The sequence below is a fragment of the Pelodiscus sinensis genome, chromosome 6 (assembly GCF_049634645.1).
Source record: "Pelodiscus sinensis isolate JC-2024 chromosome 6, ASM4963464v1, whole genome shotgun sequence".
NCBI classification, from domain to species: Eukaryota; Metazoa; Chordata; order Testudines; family Trionychidae; genus Pelodiscus; species Pelodiscus sinensis.
The window spans coordinates 98570-120419 of NC_134716.1; the positions used below are offsets into that span (position 1 = coordinate 98570).

Consider the following 21850-nt stretch of genomic DNA (forward strand, 5'->3'; position numbering starts at 1 on the left):
ATCTGTGATTTGCCCTCTTCAGTCTCTGATGTCCACTGAAACTACAGGGAGCACATGCTCTCCCAGGTTCAGGTTTCTGCACAGCATCCCCTTTGGGGTATGTCTACACTACACAATATGCCTGGGTTCGGACACAGGTTTGAGCCAAGCCCCCACTTCCCTCCACACACCAATCGGTTTGACCTGAGTCAGCAAGCACCCAAGTCCTAGTACCCTGCTGGGCAGAGGAAGGAAGAGGAAGTCAGAGCCAAAACACTCCTGTGATTTGGGTTCAAACCCTGCCATATTGCCATGTGAACACAGCTCAAGCTGAAGTGTAGGACCACACGCGATGCATCGCAGAGGAAAGATCAGGGTCTAGGAACAGTACACGCAGGTTTACAATGCAGAGTGGTGGCTTAAGGGCAGACCTGGAGACACAAGACCTGGGTTTTCAGTGCAGCGTAGACATACCCTAGAGTTCTCGGTGGGCAAGGGTAAGGCTCTGGGGACCAGGGTTACTAAAGGGGTGACAGTAGGGGACATGCCCATGTTAAACATTACCACTGAGGTTTTGAGAGTGATGATCTTGTTAATGGCTAATTGTTAATGGTTCTAAATCCTGCTGGAAAGGGATAACAAGTGGAGTTCCTCAAGGGTCTGTTTTGGGACTCGTACTGTTCAATATCTTCATCAATGATGTAGATATTGGGATAGAGAGTACGCTTATTAAGTTTGCAGATGATACCAAACTGGGTGGGGTTGCAACTTCTTTGGAGGATAGGGACATAATTCAAAATGACCTTAGCAAGTTAGAGAAATGGTCAGAGGTAAACAGGATGAGGTTTAATAAAGAGAAATGCAAAGTGCTCCACTTAGGAAGGAACAGTCAGTTCCATACATACAAGATGGGAAGCGACTGTCTAGGAAGGAGCATGGCGGAAAGGGATCTAGGGGTCATAGTGGACCACAAGTTGAATATGAGTCAACAGTGTGATGCTGTTGCAAAAAAAGCAAATATGATTCTAGGTTGTATCAACAGGTGTGTTGTAAGCAAAACTCGTGAAGTCATTCTGCCGCTCTACTCTGCACTAGTTAGGCCTCAGCTGGAGTACTGTGTCCAGTTCTGGGCACCACATTTCAAGAAAGATGTGGAGAAATTGGAAAGGGTACAGAGAAGAGCGACAAGAATGATTAAAGGTTTAGAGAACATGACCTATGAAGCCAGGCTTCATGAACTGGCCTTGTTTAGTTTGGAAAAAAGAAGATTAAGGGGGGACATGATAGCGGTTTTCAAATATCTAAAAAGGGTGTCACAAGGAGGAAGGCGAAAATTTGTTCCTCTTGGTTTCTGAGGACAGGACAAGGAGTAATGGGCTTAAAGTGCAGCAGGGGAGGTTTAGATTGGACATTAGGAAAAAATTCCTAACTGTCAGGGTGGTCAAATATTGGAATAAATTGCCAAGGGAGGTGGTGGAATCTCCCTCTCTGGAGATATTTAAGAACAGGTTAGATAGACATCTGTCAGGGATGGTGTAGACGGAGCTTGATCCTGCCTTGAGGGCGGGGGGCTGGACTCAATGACCTCTTGAGGTCCCTTCCAGTCCTATTATTCTATGATTCTATGATCTTGGGAACTTGGAAATCCAACTCCCATTGGCCTTCGGTGGGATTTGGACACCTAACCTCTTTGGTGCCTGCATCTCTGCTGACCATGCAGGAGCATCACAGATACCAATGCTGCAGCTTGCTACTCACACAAAGGGACCAGTGGAAGCCTCCAGACACATTTGATGCCCACTTCCTCTGAGTTTGGAGGCAGGTTCCAGAGGGGGAAGGTGTATACTGCACCAATATTCCCTCTAATTTCTTCTATGTGCAGAATATTTTTGTTACATGCACTGAGGCATGTGCAGCTGTGCACCACGAATAGAAATACATACTGCTGGCTGTGAGCGCTCTGCTGATCAGCTGGGTGGCACCTGAATCTCTCCTGGGTTGCCGCTCAACCACTTGGCTTACAGGGAACACTGCCTTGCACCCTGTTTTCTTCTTCCATCTCACGCCTGAGGCATTGGCATGAGGAATCAGGGCACTCTCGACCCTCAACACCAGCACAGCAAGATCAAGCCCATATTACCAAGGGTGCTTTTTCACCAGCAGTTGAGCAAGAGCTTGTCACCCTACTCCACTGCTCCCTGGGGGAGGAGCCACTGAACCAGAGCAACAACACTGGGAGATGTGGTCTCGACAGGAGTGTGACACACCTGCTTGTGTGTATGTGTCTGTGAGATCAAGGCCCTAATGCTCAGGTACCATATTCCCCAAGAGGCATAAAACTGGCCATAATGGGTCCATCCAGCAACAGTGGGACCATAGCTGCATGCGGTTTTCAAGGTGTGGACATGCTGTGGATTTATATAGTTGCATTATAACATTTACCGTCTTATCTACCCCTTTCGTAATGGTGCCTAACATTCTGATTAGTCTTTTGACTGCCACTGCACAAGAGAACTATCCACAGTGGCTCCCAGACACTTTTGAAAACTCCAGCCTAAAAGTATGTGTGTTTGAGTATAGCTGCTCTCCGAGTTACGGACCAACATTTGGTCCGTAACTCGAACTGTTCATAACTTGGATCCCATAGAGTTACATGGCGACCATGCTGTTTGTAAGCGCGGATCGCTGTTCGTAACTCGGATCTGCATTTACGACCGCTTTGGTTGTAAGTGTGGATGGTTGTAAGTGGAGGTGGCCGTAAGTTGGGGAGTGGCTGTACTTCTCTGGAACGACTGCAGCATCTAGCATGTTTCTAGTCCGCACTGCATATTATTCACTAGGAATTTCGTCTCCTCAGTCCCTGGTGCCATCCAGCCACAGTAGCCGGAACATTGCTGCGGGAAGTATAATTCCTCAATGGAAAACAAACCCCAGGTACAGAGTGTGGTACACAAATGTCAGTTGTATGATTAGCAGCGGGAAGTCTGTGCTGCAAGCTGACCACACCATCAACAGAGTGCAGGGAATAAATAACAGGATACACAGTTGCCAGCTGCTTTCAAAATCGAAAGTAAGAAGATAAACTCAGTTAATTGGAATAACCAACTGTTGAGAGTGCCTCATGCAATTACCTTCTCACACACTCTTAGGTGAGCATTGCCACTGTTCTCAACTGCAGGCCAACGCTGGTCTGAGCAGCCTTCTCTCAGGAGAGTCTGTTATTTTTCTGTGTGGTACCCACAGGAGATAACAGAAAGCTCCTTTTTGCAGCAGCACTTGTCGCTGCTCAATGCTAAGCCTTAATCATAGACACCCAGCAAACTGCCCAGCAAACTGAGGCAGCACTGCTTTTTATTCTTCATAAAATACAGCTCAGCAGCTCCATCCTGCCTTGCAATATGACATGTAAAACACAATGCCCACACACTTGCACAGTCAGATACTACACAGCAGACACAGGAGACAGCCAGGGCCAGTGGGAATTGGCTGGAAAAACAACTGTGAAATTTGCAGGTCATTTTCCAATCCTCCCCAATCCCTTTACCCACTTTAGCAACATAAGGTGAGACACACAAACACTTGCATAGCCAGGTTGCAGAAAGATAACCCTCTTTTTAAAAACCTCAGTAAGTGCATGTGTCAGGACACGTGTGTTAGCTCAGTAAAGGGTCATTGTGGATGTAGTTATATCCAGCAGCCAAGCCAAGTGAGGTCTCTAGAAGAAGGCTGGCTCAGTGGCTGAGGCGCTAAGCGACTGCCCAGTTCCCAGGAATGTGGCACCAAAGGAGGAAATGCTTCCATGAGGTTACATGGAACAGCTGGTCATCTTAATCACAGGCTTCACAAACACTAGTGGATTGATGCAGTCTACAGCACCTGGAGTGCCTATCCTGTATTGCAACAGGGGCTTTCTAACATGAGTTACGGCACTGTGGGGTGTAGTTTGGAGGACCAGCAACATTTGTGACTCCTGTTGTTGACTGAACTGGGTCAGGCAGACCTGACCTGAAGGGCTCATCTCAGGTGTCGTAATACATCATGACCAGTGCCTGTAGATGAGATGGCATAACTGCTATGTGCAGATGCAAAACATTAGGCAGGTCTTGCTATCTTCCGTTCTCCTAATCAATTGCTCGCTGTACCATCTCTCACAGCCAAAGCACATCAACAGGTTTATTTCTTAGATTGCCAACAGCTATTAAAATAGGTATATTACTGGCCCAAATTCAATTAACACTTCACTGAGGTGAACAGCCCAAAGGTAAGTTTCATAAGTGTGTTGATCATATTTGTTCCACTGACAGTAGGTTACTGCCTCATTAACTGGGACTGTCAGAAATGTATCCATTTATATTAGGAAGAATTTGGATTAAATAAAACCAAAAACATATAATTGCTGCTCTGCATTCCTCCTCCCCATTCAAATTTTTCACTGGCTCCGGTTACACCCCAGACATTTTACAAATACCCTTTTCCTGACGTCAGTCCAGTATTACTGTGGTGCATTTCAAACAGCCAAGAATTGAACGATGAAGATGCAATGGATTCATGCCTGAATTGCATTGCACTGAAAGGAAGTAGTTTGACATTACCAGTGCAGCAGCAGTAAGGGTCAGCGCTCCTCTTTCTTTCTATGAGATGTAGAGAACAGAAGAGCACGTAGGCAGGGCGCAAGAATCAGATCACACAGTAATTTTCCTTGCTTCAGTGACTGCTTTGCTATAGACACGATTAACAAGTAAAGGTAAAATTTCCCCACTAGAAGGAAAAAAAGAAAACAAAAAGGAAGGATGGATGCAAAGGGAAGGACAGACAAGAAAAAGAGAAAAGCAATTGTCAAGACAGCAGAGAAATAAGAACGTTTTCCTCCTCTAGTTCCACTAAAGCACCCACATTTCTCTCACCACCCCCAATGCAGCTTTCCTCTTACCCCCATAGGGAGTGATGGCTGGCTTAGTGCCACCAACAGTTCTCTAGGTTACGGATGTAACACATCAGAGAAGCACAGAACACATTTAGACTTGGTCTCAGTTAACTTCAGCACAAGAGAAGGTGAACATTTTAGCTGCAAATTAGGTCAGTTGCTACAGCGAATCACTGCCCTAGTGGCATAAAGATCACTGCAGAAGCATTCACTGTCTCTCTCCAGGGTCCGTATACTCAGTATATTAGCACCACGTCTGTTTCACCCTTTGCCAAATGGGCATATTTTAAAAGACCAACTATTTTGGTGCAGGTTAATTTTAGAGCATATGCCAAGTGCCTTATGGTCATTGTTCAGTCCCCACGAGCAGGCAGTGCTCGCTTTTTTTGTCAGGAACACAAACCACAGGAAATTAGCCCCAGCTGATGTGGATATTTGCAACTAGCCCAAGATACAAGTCATTTTTCAAAGGCATCAGAAAAATCATATGAGTAAACCCCAATGATAGGACTGAAAGGCCATATGTTAAACAAGTTATTGTACACTCTAACACAGGAAGCTTAGAGCAACCAGTAACCACTTACTTGAAACGGCCACGTACCAGTAACTTACGACTTTCCAAGTTATACAAAAGTACCCAACTTATGTAACCTGCATGCTGGGAGAGAGGAGCATTTTGGCTGATGAAAATACAGAATGCTCAGGCATCCAGTTTCTTTCCAGGGATGTGTTTTCAATGGGGATTTTCCCAGAAACTAGTATCATTATATAGGCAAACAAAATATATGCATGTATGTAGTGGGTCATTAGGGCAACAAAATACTGTCTTCATGAGCTAGGAATGGCTGGGTGCTTATGCCACCATTTGTGAGAGGGGTGTTGTCTTGCATGGCTCAGTCTGGAGAGTTGTATTCCAAAGTGTCTCCAAAGAGTGCTTTGCTACAAAGCGCTTTACTACAAAGAGTGTCTGCAGAGCAACTCCAGAGGTAAGGTTTAGTGTTATTAGTTAAGCTTGTTATTACCAGTTGTACAAAAGCTGACTCAAGTCATCAGTATGGTGCGATATAGAAGCATGTTACACATATACAAAAATGATTTGAGGGGGATTAATGACAGTTCATTATAATCCAAGTTAAAATAATCTGCTATTTGCAATTACACAATCTGTAAATAGAAAACTCTGCCATGACAGAAACATGAACCAAGTCACATCACACACAGAAGGTAAGTATTAGCATTCCTTAGGTCAGTACAGGAGGCCCCGACTTGCAATGCGATTGGTTCTGGGGAAAGCGTTGCAAGTTGGGGGCATCATAACTCGAACCTCCATTTATGATAGGCACCATGCACTATCATAAATGTGGGCCAAGGACATAAGTCGGGGGGTTCCGGCCCCTTCCGCACTTACAAAAATGGTTGGAAGTGCAGGGGATCGGAACTTGGGGGGCCTCCTGTATTTACCATTTTTCCATTTTCTGTGGCTTGAACTGTTCAAAGCTTCTGGTTGTACCTGAACACACCAATCATCTTCACTGTAGATATTATCCTTTGCTTTAGGCAGTGTTGTTGTAGCCATGTCAGTCCCAGGATTAGGGAGAGAAGGTGTATGAGGTAACGCTGATCCAATAAAAGATATTACCTTGTGCACCTTGTCTCTCTTCTTCACTCTAGAAATAATTATGCTGCAGGGAGTGTGCTGCCTTTCAGCACTGCAACAGATGCAGATCCAAAACGAGGTAAGAGATGCGGTGTTAATGATAATGTGCCAGATATTCAGAGAGAGACAGTTGCCTTTTCATCACAACTAATGCAGTTTTCTTAATTTTGTAAGCTTCTCATGCGTGCACAACAGCTCTCTCACCCCCCCCCCCTCCCCAATCATGGCATATGCTCAACCCCGTCATGTTTTTGGGAGAGGGTCACAGGGAGGGCTAAAAGGCAAATATACTGGAAAAGGGCAGTCATTTTTTGTATTCTATTTACTTGAAATGGAGATGTACTTGTCTACATCTATCAGAGATTTATGCTCTACAGAACACTTAGTTCATTGTTCCTATTAGGGATGTGAACAGGCAATGGTTAACCATTACCCAGGAGCAGGTCCCTGCCCACAGCCTGCTGAGGGTGGAAGGTTGCTGGCTCCCAGCTCATGTGGGCTGAGAGTTGGCAGCCTCATGCTGGGCTGGAAGCCTTGCAGAGGGTTGGGGGCAGAGCACAAACTCATGCATGCTGGGAGCCAGCAGCTTCTCCTCCACCCGCCTTGCCCCGGTGAGGCTGCCCATGGGAGCTGGAAGCCAGCAGCCTCACGAGGAGCAGACAAGCTGCAGCAGCCCCTGCCCACGGCATGGGATCCCCTCCAGCCCAGCCATGATGGGGTGAGGGGGGCAGGCTGTAGCCCAGCAGGCTGGAATGGCTCCCCCACGCATCCACTTTAATCAATTACCAATTTAAACTTAACATTTAACTAGTTAACTAATTACATGGAATTTTAATTCCTAGTTCCTATTGCTGTTAATGGGGATTATCTGAGTATTTGGCCTGCATCATACAGGAGATCAGACTAGGGATCTCATGATTCTTTCTGGCCTTGGAATCAAGGCCTGAAAGTCCTGTGCAAGATGGTGATGAATGTATCCTGGTGGAAATAAGATTAGCCTGCATTACCAAAAGGTCTCCTCAGAGTGATTACTTAAGTAGAAGTTAGTCATGAAGTTTGCCTAAATTGAGAAGCAGAATCTCAGTTTACTATAGGGAAGCATTTTTCTAAAGCTATATAAACAACCATAGGGAGTGTTGGGATTTGTTTGCAGATTATGCAGTGATGGTTCCTGACTTTTCACTCTTTCATTTTGTGCATTAATCTTCTCAACCAGCAAGTTGATTGCTGAGTATAAACCAACTGCACCTTAGCACAGGAATTCCCCGTTATTCCTTTTCTGTACATATGTCCAAAATCCTTACCTGATTAATGACATATATTCCATAGTCAAGCTGTTGCCTTTGAAGGATTGGATGGAGATAATACAGCCAGTACTTCAGATGCTCCTCTCGGTTCCTGAATGGTATGATAACTGCTACTTTCTGAAGTGCTTTACAGTCTTTTGGAGCATATCGGCCGCCTTCTCTCACTTCAGGGTTCATCTTCTCAACTTCCTCAAGATTCACAGACTGGGAAAATTCCACACGCAGTGCGCCAACTGAAAAGGACCATGACAGACAGTGAGTTTGTAGATTCCAAAAGGCCCATACAATTCTCTGTTATGGTTTGAAGAAACACAAGGACAGGGGCCTGGAACTGAAGAAAAGCCTACCGACACGAAAAACTGTCCCCTTAACCCAGCACATCAAAACCAGCTGCACAATATGGGAGTAGTGAGAGACCCAGTCCCAGTAAAGGAAGACTGATGCTGGCTTTAGTGTGATTTGGATTAGGCCTCAAATTTTTATCTGATATTTGGTGGGTCTGGCAGTCCTCAGACCTGCCATAGGTCACTGGCATCTGCATGGAGTAACAATCCCACATGCACTCTGCTGTTGGCACACCCACCCTGGTACCAGCCTGGGGAGAGATGAAACACTCCACTTAATTACTACGTTGCAATCCAGTGCAGGTCTTACATGGTTTAAACAGTCTTCTACCAATGCAATTTCTTACTCTAAGGACTAACCATATGCAAAACTAACAAAACCTCTTGTCCCTTAGAACACCCACAGAGCAACTGAAAGTATACCCGCCTTTAAGGTTCTTATTCTAGAAAGAGGAAGCAAAACCATATTTGCCTTTGGGCTGGCAATCTGTGCATGGTTTCGGTAGAACAGCTTTTGAGGTTGCCACAGTAGTCTGTCCTGAAGCAAACTATTGCATTAGCCTTACTTCATATAAGGCTGAATGTGGCTAAACTCCACCATGGTGCAAGCCGAACCCATGGAGAACAAAAGGCTTGACAAGAAAGGATGAGTGTCCACCATGGCAGGGGTTGGCTAAGAGCTTGGAATAAAAGCCAAGCTGTACACTCTGTCTGCCACCCTTTGCAGGAGTGTTTGTACATTCTCAGTACAGAGGCCCATTCTGGGACTGAGGCCAGGTCGACCCCTTACAGAACAGCTCTGGGTGCTCTGGGGAAAACTCAACTGAATTGGTACAGACCCTCACCTGTCCTCCTCTGCACTGTGACACGTTACCACATTCCCACAGGGTTCTGACCCATTGTGTTTGCCAACATGTTGCTCACAAGGACTTTGCAGCCAGCACAGAAAAGGATCCGTCACATTTAGTGTCATGCCAGTTACACCCTTATGTGCTGCCAAGTCAGGACTACTCCTGAGTCCAAAGAAGGCCTCAGACACCCTTCACAGAGATGGTGCTATCAAAATGATGGGTGGGGGCACCAGCCAAGTCTACAGCCACATACTGGAGAAGCACTGATTATTCTTCAGTTGGGCGGTTTCTCAGCAGCAGCTCTGTGCTCTGAGCCAGTCCTGCCCATTCTAAAAACGATGCAGAGGAAACCCAGCCCTCAAAATCGTGAGAGCAGCCCAGGGAGTGGGGCCTCACAGTAACAGAGGCTAAAGTCCCTTTGGGGCTGCCCTGGAACCTTCAGCATGGTGTTCTTTGACAGGAACACCTGGCCATCGTAGACCAGGTGCAGCACTCCACCATCTGTAGGTCAGTGGGATGTCTGCTCCAAAGGAGGAATTCAGAAAACGTTAGCACTTCCACACAGTGGAATGAGGCTCGGGTGTAGCGAAACTCGATTGGCATGTCTTTCAATATAATCTTTGCAAGGCCATCTGCACTTCAAGACACATGCGGTTTTTGAGAGATGTTAATTAGTCCCCTCCCCTTTTCATCCTAAGATTTAATAAGTGATCGTGCTATTCCCACACTCAGCAGTGTGTCTGCCACAGGGGAAAGCACTCAAGAGAATGCACAGCTGAGAAAATCACTAAGATTAAAGCCCAGCTTCACAAAGCATCTGGAAGGCAGTGTTTATCAGACACACACACAGATGGGGAGCTGTTACAGGGAGTTGGATCTATACTGATATGCGTGCCCCATTCCTGTATAGCAATATCATCGAAATACGACTAGTCCTGGCCTGTGGCCTTTTTCTTGTGTATTAAAGTACATGGAGATACTTTTGCTTCAGGTGTAGCCCTCCATGCAAGGAAGGAGGGGGTCAGCATAGGGGGCTTGTCAGTATTCCCCATGAGCCAGCAAGCCCTCTGTAACAGGGCATCTCATTCCTTGTGGGCTGGGATTGCTAAATTTCATTACAGGATAAGCCATACCGGGAGAGAGCAGAAGCCCTGCCCTATAAACAGAGGTCCCCAAACTGGGGTGTGCCCTTACAGGGGGGCATGCAGGAACATTCGGGGGGGTGCAGTTGGGAGCTGAGCCAGCCCCCATGGGGGCCAGGGAGGGAGCGCTACATAGACCCCATACCCACCCCATTATTTTGTTAGCACCATCCTTGTGAAGGGTGTCTGAGGCTTTTGGGGTCAGGAGTAGCCCTGACTCGGCAGCATATTAGGGTGTACCTGGCATGACATTTAACGAGAGCTGCAGAGGGGTACGGGTGTGGGGTGAGTTTGCGGACTGCTACCCCCACTGTAGTGCAAAGCTGCAATGAAGGGTGGAGAAGCTCAGGAAATGGCAGAGAGACTGCAGTGTGTGAGAGGTTCCTGCAGGGGAGACCCTGAACTCAAAGGGAACTTTGACAGGGTGCTGCACAGTAAGCAGGAGTTTCCCAGTAAGACACAGGTCAGGGCTACACTGCATGCTACCTACATGGTCACTCAGGGCTGTGAACAATCCACCTTCCTCCCCTCAAGCGACATCAATACAGCGACATCAACCACCCTGCACACAGGGAACTGGTCCAGCAGGAGAGCTTCCCCCACTGACAGAGCCACTCCAGCTCCAAGAGAGGCAGTAGCCAAGCTTTGAACACCTTCAGAGCCCCAAGGCCATGCAGCTTTAATCAAGCAGACCTGCCCAGAGAGAAGGCATCCAGCCTTCAAGGGCTGGGGACTAGAGGGCTGCAGAAGGCAGAGCTCCAGTCAGGTAAAGCCAGAGAGTTTGAACTGGAACCTAGCTCTGGGGTGTCACTAAGTAAAGGGAGAGAGTGATCAAAGTGATCTGGGCTCTGGAGGGCCAATGTGTAAGGACTCAATGCATGGAAGCCAAGGAGGAGAAGTTGTAATTACTTCAAGTTATTAAGGGACCTGGAAGAGGTGAGAAATTAGAGCAGGATACCACCGAATCACCTCCACCCAGGAGGCAGCTGACCCCTCTACAGTCTATTAACAAGATGTTGATACTGTGAAGCACTGTGAACAGTTAAATTAAACTGTTTAGTGAGGTGCACGTTTAACCAGTTAAACAGGATTTTACATCCCTAAATCACCACCACTTTCTGCCCAGAAAACACCAGCAGGCTGTACCTGTCCCCACCTTTTCTGCAAGAATAAAAATGGTTCTCTACCCAAACCCCATTCAATACTGTTCTGTTGAGTGGAAAATGACAGACATGGTTTGATGTTTTTCCTTGCGCTTCCCTTAAACGTCTAGGAGGAGAGAGTGTCTGAGGTTTAAGCACATGACCCTAAGTGCATGACAGTGCCAAAGGGTTCACTGCAGAGAGGTTTAGCTAGCCTGGCCAATTCAGGGTACCCCAACTCACTATACCTATAAGCCCTAAGATACAACCGGATTTGCTCCAATTCCACAGACACACACAAAAACCTACAGGATCAATATAGAGCATTCTTAAAACTGAAATACCCACCTGGAGAAGTGAAAAAACCGATGGACAGAGCCAGAAGAGTACCCAGACAAGAACTCCTTCAAGACATGCCCAAAAGAGAAAACAACAGAATTCCACTTGGAATAACCTATGGTCCAAAACTTAAACCCCTCCAACACATTATCAAAAATCTACAACCTATACTGGAAAATTACCCCTCACTCTCAGAGGCCTTGGGGGGAAAAGGCCAATTCTCGCTTACAGACAACCCCCTAACCTGAAACAAATTATTTCCAGTAACCACGCAACACAGCTACATCATAAGCATCTAGGAACCCATCCCTGCAATCAACAGTAGTGCCAACTCTGCCCACACATCTACACATGCGTTTTCATCACTGGACCCAACCACATCAGCTGTCAAATCAGAGGATCATTTAACTGCACATCTACTAAAGTGATCTATGCCATCAAAGGCCAGCAATGCCCCACTGCCATGTATATTGGCCAAACAGGACAGTCTCTACACAGGAAAGAATTAATGGACACAAATCAGATATCCAAAAAGGCAACACACACAAATCTGTTGGAGAACACTTTAATCTTCCTGGACACTCATTATTAGATCTCCAAGTCGCTGTTTTGTTTCAGAACAATTCCACAAGCCAAATACACACAGAAGGATTGGAACTTAATATCATTCATAAGTTTAATTCTTATGCTAATGGTTTGAATTGATCGGATGGCTCCCACATTATCAACCAACCAAACAATGATGGTGCTAATGTTTCTTGATGTCTGTGTACAATCTGGTGTTCATCATCTTCCTTTCCATGTGCAAACTAATGGTTCTTATCAGCCTCTTGTAACTGTTTAGTCTTTGAGATGCTGCTATCTAGACAAATTGTTGTTTTTTTAAGCTTTTCCTGTTACAGACTCACTGGGCTATCCCTCCGAAGCTCATCTACTCTGTCTTTTTTTTTCTTCCTCCCCATCAATTTTTCCCCCTTCTCTCCACCCTCCCCCCCCTTCCCTTATTTATTCTTTGATCTGGACTTCCAACACTCCGTTCATCTGAAGAAGTGGGTTGTGCCCACGAAAGCTCATGAGACCATCTATATGTTTTAAAGCTTCTGAGGGGTAGCTGAGTTAGTCTGTAACAGGAAAAACTTAAACAACAAATAGTCTGGTAGCACTTTAAAAACTAACAAAACATGTAGATAGTATCAAGTATCGGAGGGGTAGCCGTGTTAGTCTGAATCTGCAAAAGCGGCGAGGAGTCCTGTGGCACCTTATAGACTAACTGAAGTGTTGGAGCATAAGCTTTCGGGGGCAAAGACCCACTTCGTCAGATGCATGTAGTGGAAATTTCCAGAGGCAGGTATAAATATGCAGGCCAGAATCAGGCTGGAGATGACGAGGTGGATCCAATCAGGGAGGATGAGGCCCACTTCTAGTAGCTGATCTGGAGGTGTGAATTCCAAGAGAGGAGAAGCTGCTTCTGTAGTTAGCAAGCCATTCACAGTCTTTGTTTAATCCTGAGTTGATTGTGTCAAACTTGAAGATGAACTGTAGCTCAGCAGTTTCTCTTTGAAGTCTAGTTCTGAAGTTTTTTTGCTGCAGGATGGCTACCTTTAGATCTGCAATTGTGTGTTCAGGGAGATTTAAGTGTTCCCCTACAGGTTTTTGTATGTTGCCATTCCTAATATCTGATTTGCGTCCATTGATTCTTTTACATAGGGACTGTCCAGTTTGGCCGATGTATATAGCAGTGGGGCATTGTTGGCACATGATGGCATATATTACGTTAGTAGATGTGCAGGAGAATGAACCAGTGACAGTATGGCTGATCTGGTTAGGTCCTGTGGTGATGTTGCTGGTGTATATATGTGGGCAGAGTTGGCACCGAGGTTTGTTGCATGGATTGGTTCCTGAGTTAGAATTAGTATGGTGCGCTGTGTAGTTACTAGTGAGAATATGCTTCAGGTTGGCGGGTTGTCTGTGGGCAAGGACTGGCCTGTCTCCCAAGGCCTGAGAAAGCGAGGGATCATTGTCCAGGATGGGTTGTAGATCACTAATAATGCGTTGGAGAGGTTTTAGCTGAGAACTGTAGGTGATGGCCAGTGGTGTTCTGTTGGTTTCTTTCTTGGGCTTGTCCCATAGTAGGAGGCTTCTGGGTATACGTCTGGCTCTGTCAATCTGTCTCCTCACCTCCTCGTGTGGGTATCGTAGTTTACAAACTAAACACAAACATGTTTTCAGGACTGGGGCCTTAAACGTAAAAACAGATTTATTTGCACACAAGCTTTCATAGGTAAAAAACACTTGCATCTGACAAAGTGCATCTGACGAAGTGGTTTTTACTCAGGAAAGCTTGTGCCAAAATAAATCAGTTGGTCTTTAAGGTGCCACAGGACTCCTTGTCGTTTAAGCTGCTAAGAACATGCCAGCTTCCTCCTTCACGTCACCCAGCATGGAGACAGAAGCCCAGCAGCAGAGTGGGGGCTATCCTGTTTATTGCGTCGAGTGTAACATATATGATTACCTGCCCTGTGGGCGGGTGGCGTATGTGTGCACCCGTTGCAAGGAGCTCCTGACCCTCAGAGACCGAGTTTGGGCTTTGGAGGACAGGGTGGCTGAACTGGAGGAGCTAAGGGAGGTAGAGAGCTATGTTGATGAGACTTTCCGGGACACTGTAGTACTGTCCCACCTCCAGTCTGAGAGCCCCAGTGTTCTTAAGGAGGATGAAAGTCTCAAGGGAACAGAGCATTTAATGGGAGCAGAGGGAAACCATCCCATAGTTGGGACCCTCCTCCCAGAGGATGTTGCGGTATCCTCTTGCACTGAGGATACCTCTGATGGGGAGGGAATGCCAGCTAGGAAGAGGCAGGTGTTAGTAGTGGGTGATTCGATCGTTAGAAACATAGATAGTTGGGTTTGTGATGACCAGGAGAACCGTATGGTCACTTGCCTGCCTGGTGCAAAGGTTGCGGATCTCTCGAGGCATCTAGATAGACTTATGTGTAGTGCTGGGGAGGAGCCGGTGGTCGTGGTACATGTAGGTACCAATGATGTAGGGAAGGGTAGGAGATATGTCCTGGAGGCCAAATTTAGGCTGCTAGGAAAGAGACTGAAATCCAGGACCTTGATGGTGGCGTTCTCGGAAATGCTTCCAGTTCCACGCGCAGGGCCAGGTAGGCAGGCAGAGCTTCAGAGTCTCAATGCGTGGATGAGACGATGGTGTAGGGAAGAGGGGTTTAGATTTATTAGGAACTGGGGACACTTTTGGGAGAGGGGGAGCCTATACAGGAAGGATGGGCTCCACCTAAACCAGGGTGGAACCAGACTGCTGGCACTAAACATTAATAAGGCCGTAGAGCAGTTTTTAAACTAAGAGATGGGGGAAAGCCGATTGGTGTGGAGATGCACGTAAATCGGAGAGAGACTTCTCTTAGAGGAGAATCCGTTGATAGAGATTCTCTAAGCTGTAGTCGGAAAGAGAGGAGGGGAGAGGGCAAACCATTGGTCAGAGCTGACAAACAACCGCATACAAAGGAATCCAATGCATCAGGGAAGGGCAGACAAATAACCAGTGGCAAATTTTTAAATTGCTTGTACACAAATGCTAGGAGTCTGACTAATAAGATGGGTGAATTAGAGTACCTCATATTAAATGAGGAGATTGACATAATAGGCATCACTGAAACCTGGTGGAATGAGGGAAATCTGTGGGACACAATCATACCGGGACATAAAATATATAGAAAGGCTAGAGCAGGCCGGGTGGGTGGTGGAGTGGCACTGTATGTGAAAGATAATGTAGAATCAAATGAAATAAAAATATTAAGTGACTCAACATGTTCCATAGAATCGCTATGGATAGAAATTCCATGCTTCAATAATAAGAAATTAGGAGTAGGGATATATTACCGACCACCTGACCAGGACAGCGATACTGACATAGAAATGCTGAGGGAGATTAGAGAGGCTACCAAAATAGACAACTCTATAATAACGGGGGATTTTAATTACCCCCATATTGACTGGATACATGTCACCTTAGTAAGAGAAGCGGAGATACAATTTCTCAATGGCTTAAATGACTGCTTCTTGGAGCAGCTAGTGCAGGAACCCACAAGGGGAGAGGCAATTCTCGATTTAGTCCTGAGTGGAGTGCAGGATCAGGTCCAGGATATAACTGTTACAGGACCGCTTGGGAATAGTGACCATAATATAATAACATTCAACATTCCTGTGGTGGGAAGAACACCTCAGCAGTCCAGCACCCTGGCATTTAATTTCAAAAAGGGGAATTACGCAAAAATGAGGAGGTTAGTTAAACAGAAATTAAAAGGCACAGTGACTAGAGCCAAATCCCTGAAAGCTGCATGGAAACTTTTTAAAGACACCGTAATAGAGGCCCAACTTAAATGTATACTCCAAATTAAAAAACATAGCAAGAGACCTAAAAAAGAGTCACCGTGGCTTAACCACCATGTAAAAGAAGCAGAGAGGGACAAAAAGGTATCTTTTAAGAAGTAGAAGTCCAATCCTAGTGAGATAAATAGAAAGGAACATAAACACTGTCAAATAAAGTGTAAACATGTAATAAGAAAAACAAAAAAAGATTTTGAGGAACAGCTAGCCAAAAACTCAAAAAGAAATAACAAAATGTTTTTTAAGTACATTAGAAGCAGGAAGCCTGCTAAAAAGCCTGTGGGTCCCCTAAATGATTGAGATATAAAAGGAGCAATCAAGGACGATAAAGCCATTGCGGAGAAACTAAATGATTTCTTTGCTTCAGTCTTCACGGCTGAGGACGTTGGGGAGATTCCTGAATCTGCACCGTCCTTTGTGGGTGATGAATCTGAGGAACTGTCCCGGATTGAAGTGTCATTAGAGGAGGTTTTGGAACAAATAGAAAAACTTAATGTTAACAAATCTCCGGGGCGGATGGCATTCATCCAAGGGTTCTAAAAGAACTCAAATGGGAAATTGCTGAGCTATTATCTGTGGTTTGTAACCTATCCTTTAAATCGGCTTCCGTACCTAATGACTGGAAGGTAGCCAACGTGACACCAATATTTAAAAAGGGCTCTAGAGGTGATCCTGGCAATTACAGACCGGTAAGTCTAACTTCAGTACCGGGCAAATTAGTCGAAACAATAGTAAAGAATAAAATTGTGAAGCATGTAGAACAACATAATTTGTTGGACAAAAGTCAACATGGTTTCTGTAAAGGGAAATCCTGTCTTACTAATCTATTAGAGTTCTTTGAAGGGGTTAACAAACATGCGGACAAGGGGGATCCAGTAGATATAGTATACTTGGATTTTCAGAAAGCCTTTGACAAGGTCCCTCACCAAAGGGTCTTGTGTAAATTACATGGCCATGGGATAAAAGGGAAGGTCCTTTCTTGGATTGAGAACTGGTTAAAAGACAGGAAACAAAGGGTAGGAATAAATGGTAAATTTTCAGATTGGAGAGGGGTAACTAGTGGTGTACCCCAAGGGTCAGTCCTGGGACCAATCCTTTTCAACTTATTCATAAATGATCTGGAGAAAGGGGTAAGCAAGCAGTGAGGTAGTAAAGTTTGCAGATGATACCAAACTGTTTAGGATAGTCAAGACAGAAGCAGACTATGAGGGACTCCAAGAAGATCTCACCAAACTGAGTGATTGGGCAACAAAATGGCAAATGAAATTTAATGTGGATAAGTGTAAAGTAATGCACATCGGGAAAAATAACCCCAACTATACGTACAGTATGATGGGGGCTAATTTGGCTACGACAAATCAGGAAAGAGATCTTGGAGTTATCGTGGACAGTTCTCTGAAAACTTCCACACAGTGTGCAGCGGCGGTCAAAAAGGCAAATAGGATGCTAGGAATTATTAGGAAAGGGATAGAAAATAAGACCCAGAATATCTTACTGCCCCTGTATAAAACTACGGTACGCCCACATCTTGAATACTGTGTACAGATGTGGTCTCCTCACCTCAAAAAAGATATTTTGGCCTTGGAAAGGGTTCAGAAAAGGGCAACTAAAATGATTAGGGGTTTGGAACGGGTCCCATATGAGGAGAGGCTAAAGAGACTGGGACTTTTCAGTTTAGAAAAGAGGAGACTGAGGGGGGATATGATAGAGGTCTATAAAATAATGAGTGGTGTGGAGAGGGCTGATAAAGAAAAGTTATTTATTAGTTCCCATAATAGAAGAACTAGAGGACACCAAATGAAATTAATGGGTAGCAGATTTAAAACTAATAAAAGGAAGTTCTTCTTCACACAACGTGTTGTCAACCTGTGGAACTCCTTGCCAGAGGAGGCTGTGAAGGCTAGGACTATAATAGAGTTTAAAGAGAAGCTGGATAAATTCATGGAGGTTAGGTCCATAAAAGGCTATTAGCCAGGGGATAAAATGGTGTCCTTGGCCTCTGTTTGTCAGAGGCTAGAGAGGGATGGCAGGAGACAAATCACTTGATCACTGTCTTCGGTCCACCCTCTCTGGGGCACCTGGTGCTGGCCACTGTCGGTAGACAGGGTACTGGGCTAGATGGACCTTTGGTCTGACCCAGTACGGCCGTTCTTATGTTCTTATGTTCAGCAAGGCAGAGAAGCCATAGCCCATTTTTGCCAGGCTCCCTCCTCTGGGCCAAATGGGATCAGAGAGCCCCTAAGGTGAGCAATACCCGGGCTCCATATTCCTATATTACCCAGAGACACTGTGCAGGCATCTCTTCCAGTACTCTGCTACCTCCCACTTTGTGAATTGCAAGCATGATACTAGCATATCAGGCTTTGGGTTAGTCACTTGTCATGTACTGAGAATTATACTCTGTTACATGCAACAGTATTACCACAGTTGCTGAAAAGGGCACAGCTTGGCATATACTAATCACATTGAAACACCAGACAGAAGCAGGGCAGGAGCAGATGTGGTCTGAAGAGCTGGTGTGGTTGTACTAGTTGCTGAACAACAGGAAGTGACTTTTCAAAGGTAAGGCTGGTGTAGAACAACAGAGACCTAGTGGCAGAGATGACAAAACACAGCTGTAGAGTCAGTGATGTGCCTATTCCATGTGGGGGATTAACCACCCATGAATGTGATCAACATACACCCAAAGCAGATTTGTAACATCTGAACTATCAACAGGTAGATTTAAAAACAAAGTGCCATTCACATCCAACCCTTATTTTTACAACCCTTTAATTTCACACTGATAACTCATCATTTCATAATCGTCACTGAAGATCTGCCTGTAGCATAATCTGTAAATTCGAAAACCAGTTCTAATCAATGGAAATGATCACTTTTACATATACACAGTAGGAAAACAGCAACGTTCTTTCAGGGGTTTCTGGCTAATATGACTGTTTCTTTCAATCATGACTCCAGGTTAACCAATAGTTTTCTCTAGGACTGGGGTTCTCAAACTGTGACCTGGGAGGGCCCCAAAGTGGGTCATGACTAGGACTGTAAGGGTGTAACCGTTAACTGATAAGCATGAGCTTATTAGTTTCTATTACGGTTACACACCAGCTCCTGTCCCACCTCCTGTGTAATGCTTATACTGCAGGGCCCGCAGCGCAGCCGGCTTCCTGGGAGCGGAGCCAGTAGCCAGGGCTGGTGTACACTGGGAGCCGGCTTATAAACCGGCTCTTGCGGAGCTGGCTGCCACCCCGTACTGCTAGCTCTGTATCAGAGCCCACAACATGGGGTGGCAGCTGGCTCCCAGCATACTGCTTCCGGGGGCCAGGTGAACTGCAGGCTCTTCAGTATAAGCTTTATAAGTGTGTAACTGAGTAACTACTGAGATTTTTAATGGTTACATTGTTAACTGTGTTTTTTACATCCCTAGTCTTGACCCCATTTTAATTAAGTTTCCAGGACTGGTGTTAGACTTGCTGGAGCCCAGGAACAAAGCCCAAGCCTCCACCACCCAGGGCCAAAGCCAGACTGCTTCAGATCTGAGCAGTGGGGCTCAGGATAAAGGTATCCCTCCTGGGGCTGAAGCCTTTGGCTTTGGCTTGCCTGCTCAGGGTGATGGGGCTCAGGCTTCGGCCCTCCCCCTACCAAGGCAGTGGGGCTCAGGTGGGCTTAGGTTTTGGTTTCCCTTCCTGGGGTTGTGTTTTCAAAAGGCAGCAATGAAGTTTGAAAACCCCTGCATAGGGCAAGATAGGAGGAGGTCTAGGTTGGACATTAGGAAAAACTATTTCCCTAGGACTGGAATGGGTGAAGCACTGAAATGGGTTCCCTAGGGAGGGGGTGGAATCTTCCTGGGACTCCATGTCACCTTAGGACGGGATGCAGAAAAAAGTTCTTGATACCTTAAATGACTGCTTCTTGGAGCAGCTGGTTCCCACAAGGGGAGAGGCTATTCTTGATTTAGTGCTAAGTGGAGCGCAAGATCTGGTTCAAGAGGTAAATATAACTGGACCGCTTGGAAATAGTGACCATAACGTAATAAAATTAACATTCCTGTGATGGGAAAAACACCTCAGAGGCCCAACACTGTGGCATTTAATTTCAGAAAACGGAACTACACAAAAATGAGGAAGTTAAACAGAAATTAAAGGTACAGTGACAAAAGTAAAATCCCTGCAAGCTGCATAGAAACTTTTCAAAGACGCCAGAATAGAGGCCCAACTTAAATGTATACCCAAATTAAAAAACACAGTAAGAGAACCAAAAAAGTGCCACCATGGCTTAACCAGGAAAAGAAGCAATGACAGATAAAAAGATATCTTTTAAAAAGTGGAAGACAAATCCTAGTGAGGAGAATAGAAAGGACCATAAACTTTGTCAAATTAAGTGTAAAAATATAGTAAGAAAAGCCAAAAAGGAGTTTGAAGAACAGCTAGCCAAAAACTCAAAAAATAATAGCAAAATGTTTTTTAAGTACATCAGAAGCAGGAAGCTGGCTGAACAACCAGTGGGGTCCTTGGATGATCGAGATGCTAAAGGAGCACTCAAAGATGATAAAGTCATAGCAGAGAAGCTAAATGAATTCCTTGCATTGGTCTTCACGGCTGAGGATATTGAGGAGATTCCCAAACCTCAGCCATTCTTTTTAGCTGACAAATCTAAGGAATTGTCCCAGACTGAGGTGTCATTAGAGAAGGTTTTGGAACAAATAGATAAACTTAACAGTAACAAGTAACCGGGGCCAAATGGCATTCACAGAAGAGTTCTGAAAGAACTCAAATGGGAAATTGCGGAACTATTAACTATGGTTTGTAACCTGTCCTTTAAATCCGCTTCCGTACTTAATGACTGGAAGATAGCTAAATATGACGCCAATATTTAAAGAGGGCTCTAGAGGCGATTTTGGCAATTACAGACTGGTAAGTCTAACGTCAGTACTGGGCAAGTTAGTTGTAACTATAGTAAAGAATAAAATTGTCAGACACATGGATGAATATAAATTGAACAGAAAGTCAACATGGTTTCTGTAAAGAGAAATCATGCCTTACTAATCTGCTAGAGTTCTTTGAGGGAGGTCAACAAACATGTGGACAAGGGGGAATCCAGTGGATATAATATACTTAGATTTCGAGAATGCCTTTGGCAAGGTCCCTCACTAAAGGCTCTTAAGTAAAGCAAGTTGTCATGGGATAAGAGGGAAGGGCCTTTCGTGGACTGATAACTGGTTAAAAGACAGGAAACAAAGGGTAGAAATAAATGGTACATTTTCCAAGTGAAGAGAGGTAACTATTGGGGTCCCCCAAGGGTCTGTCCTGGGACCAGTCCTATTCAACTTATTTATAAATGATCTAGAGAAAGGGATAAACAGTGAGGTGGCAAAATTTGCAAGATGATACTAAACTGCTCAAGATAGTTAAGACCAAAGCAGACTGTGAAGAGCTTCAAAAGATCTTACCAAACTAAGTGACTGGGATACAAAATGGCAAATGCAATTTAATGTTGATAAATGTAAAGTAATGCACATTGGAAGAAATAATCCCAACTATACATACAATATGATGGGCACTAATTTGGCTACAACTACTCAAGAGAAAGATCTTGGAGTAATTGTGGAGAATTCTCTGAAAACATCCATTCAGTGTGCAGTGGCAGTCAAAAAAGCAAATACAATGTTAAGAGTCATTAAAGGGATTGAAAGTAAGACAGAAAATATCTTATTGCCTCTGTATAAAACCTTGGTATGCCCACATCTTGAATACTGTGAACATAT

At 45.1% G+C, this 21850-nt stretch overlaps 2 protein-coding genes across 3 annotated transcripts in view; one reads left to right on the forward strand and one right to left on the reverse strand.

Annotated features, from left to right (window-relative positions):
- Positions 1–21850, forward strand: part of LOC102459924 (uncharacterized) — a 121507-nt gene that overhangs the window by 36750 nt on the left and 62907 nt on the right. The gene's annotated exons all lie outside the window — the stretch shown is intronic.
- The window catches only part of B4GALT1 (beta-1,4-galactosyltransferase 1), a 52599-nt gene that overhangs the window by 13895 nt on the left and 16854 nt on the right, over positions 1–21850 (reverse strand). Inside the window, exon 2 of the mRNA XM_075931212.1 lies at positions 7865–8100. Within this exon, the coding sequence (XP_075787327.1) occupies positions 7865–8100 (236 nt within the window). The remainder of the gene's footprint in view (positions 1–7864; positions 8101–21850) is intronic.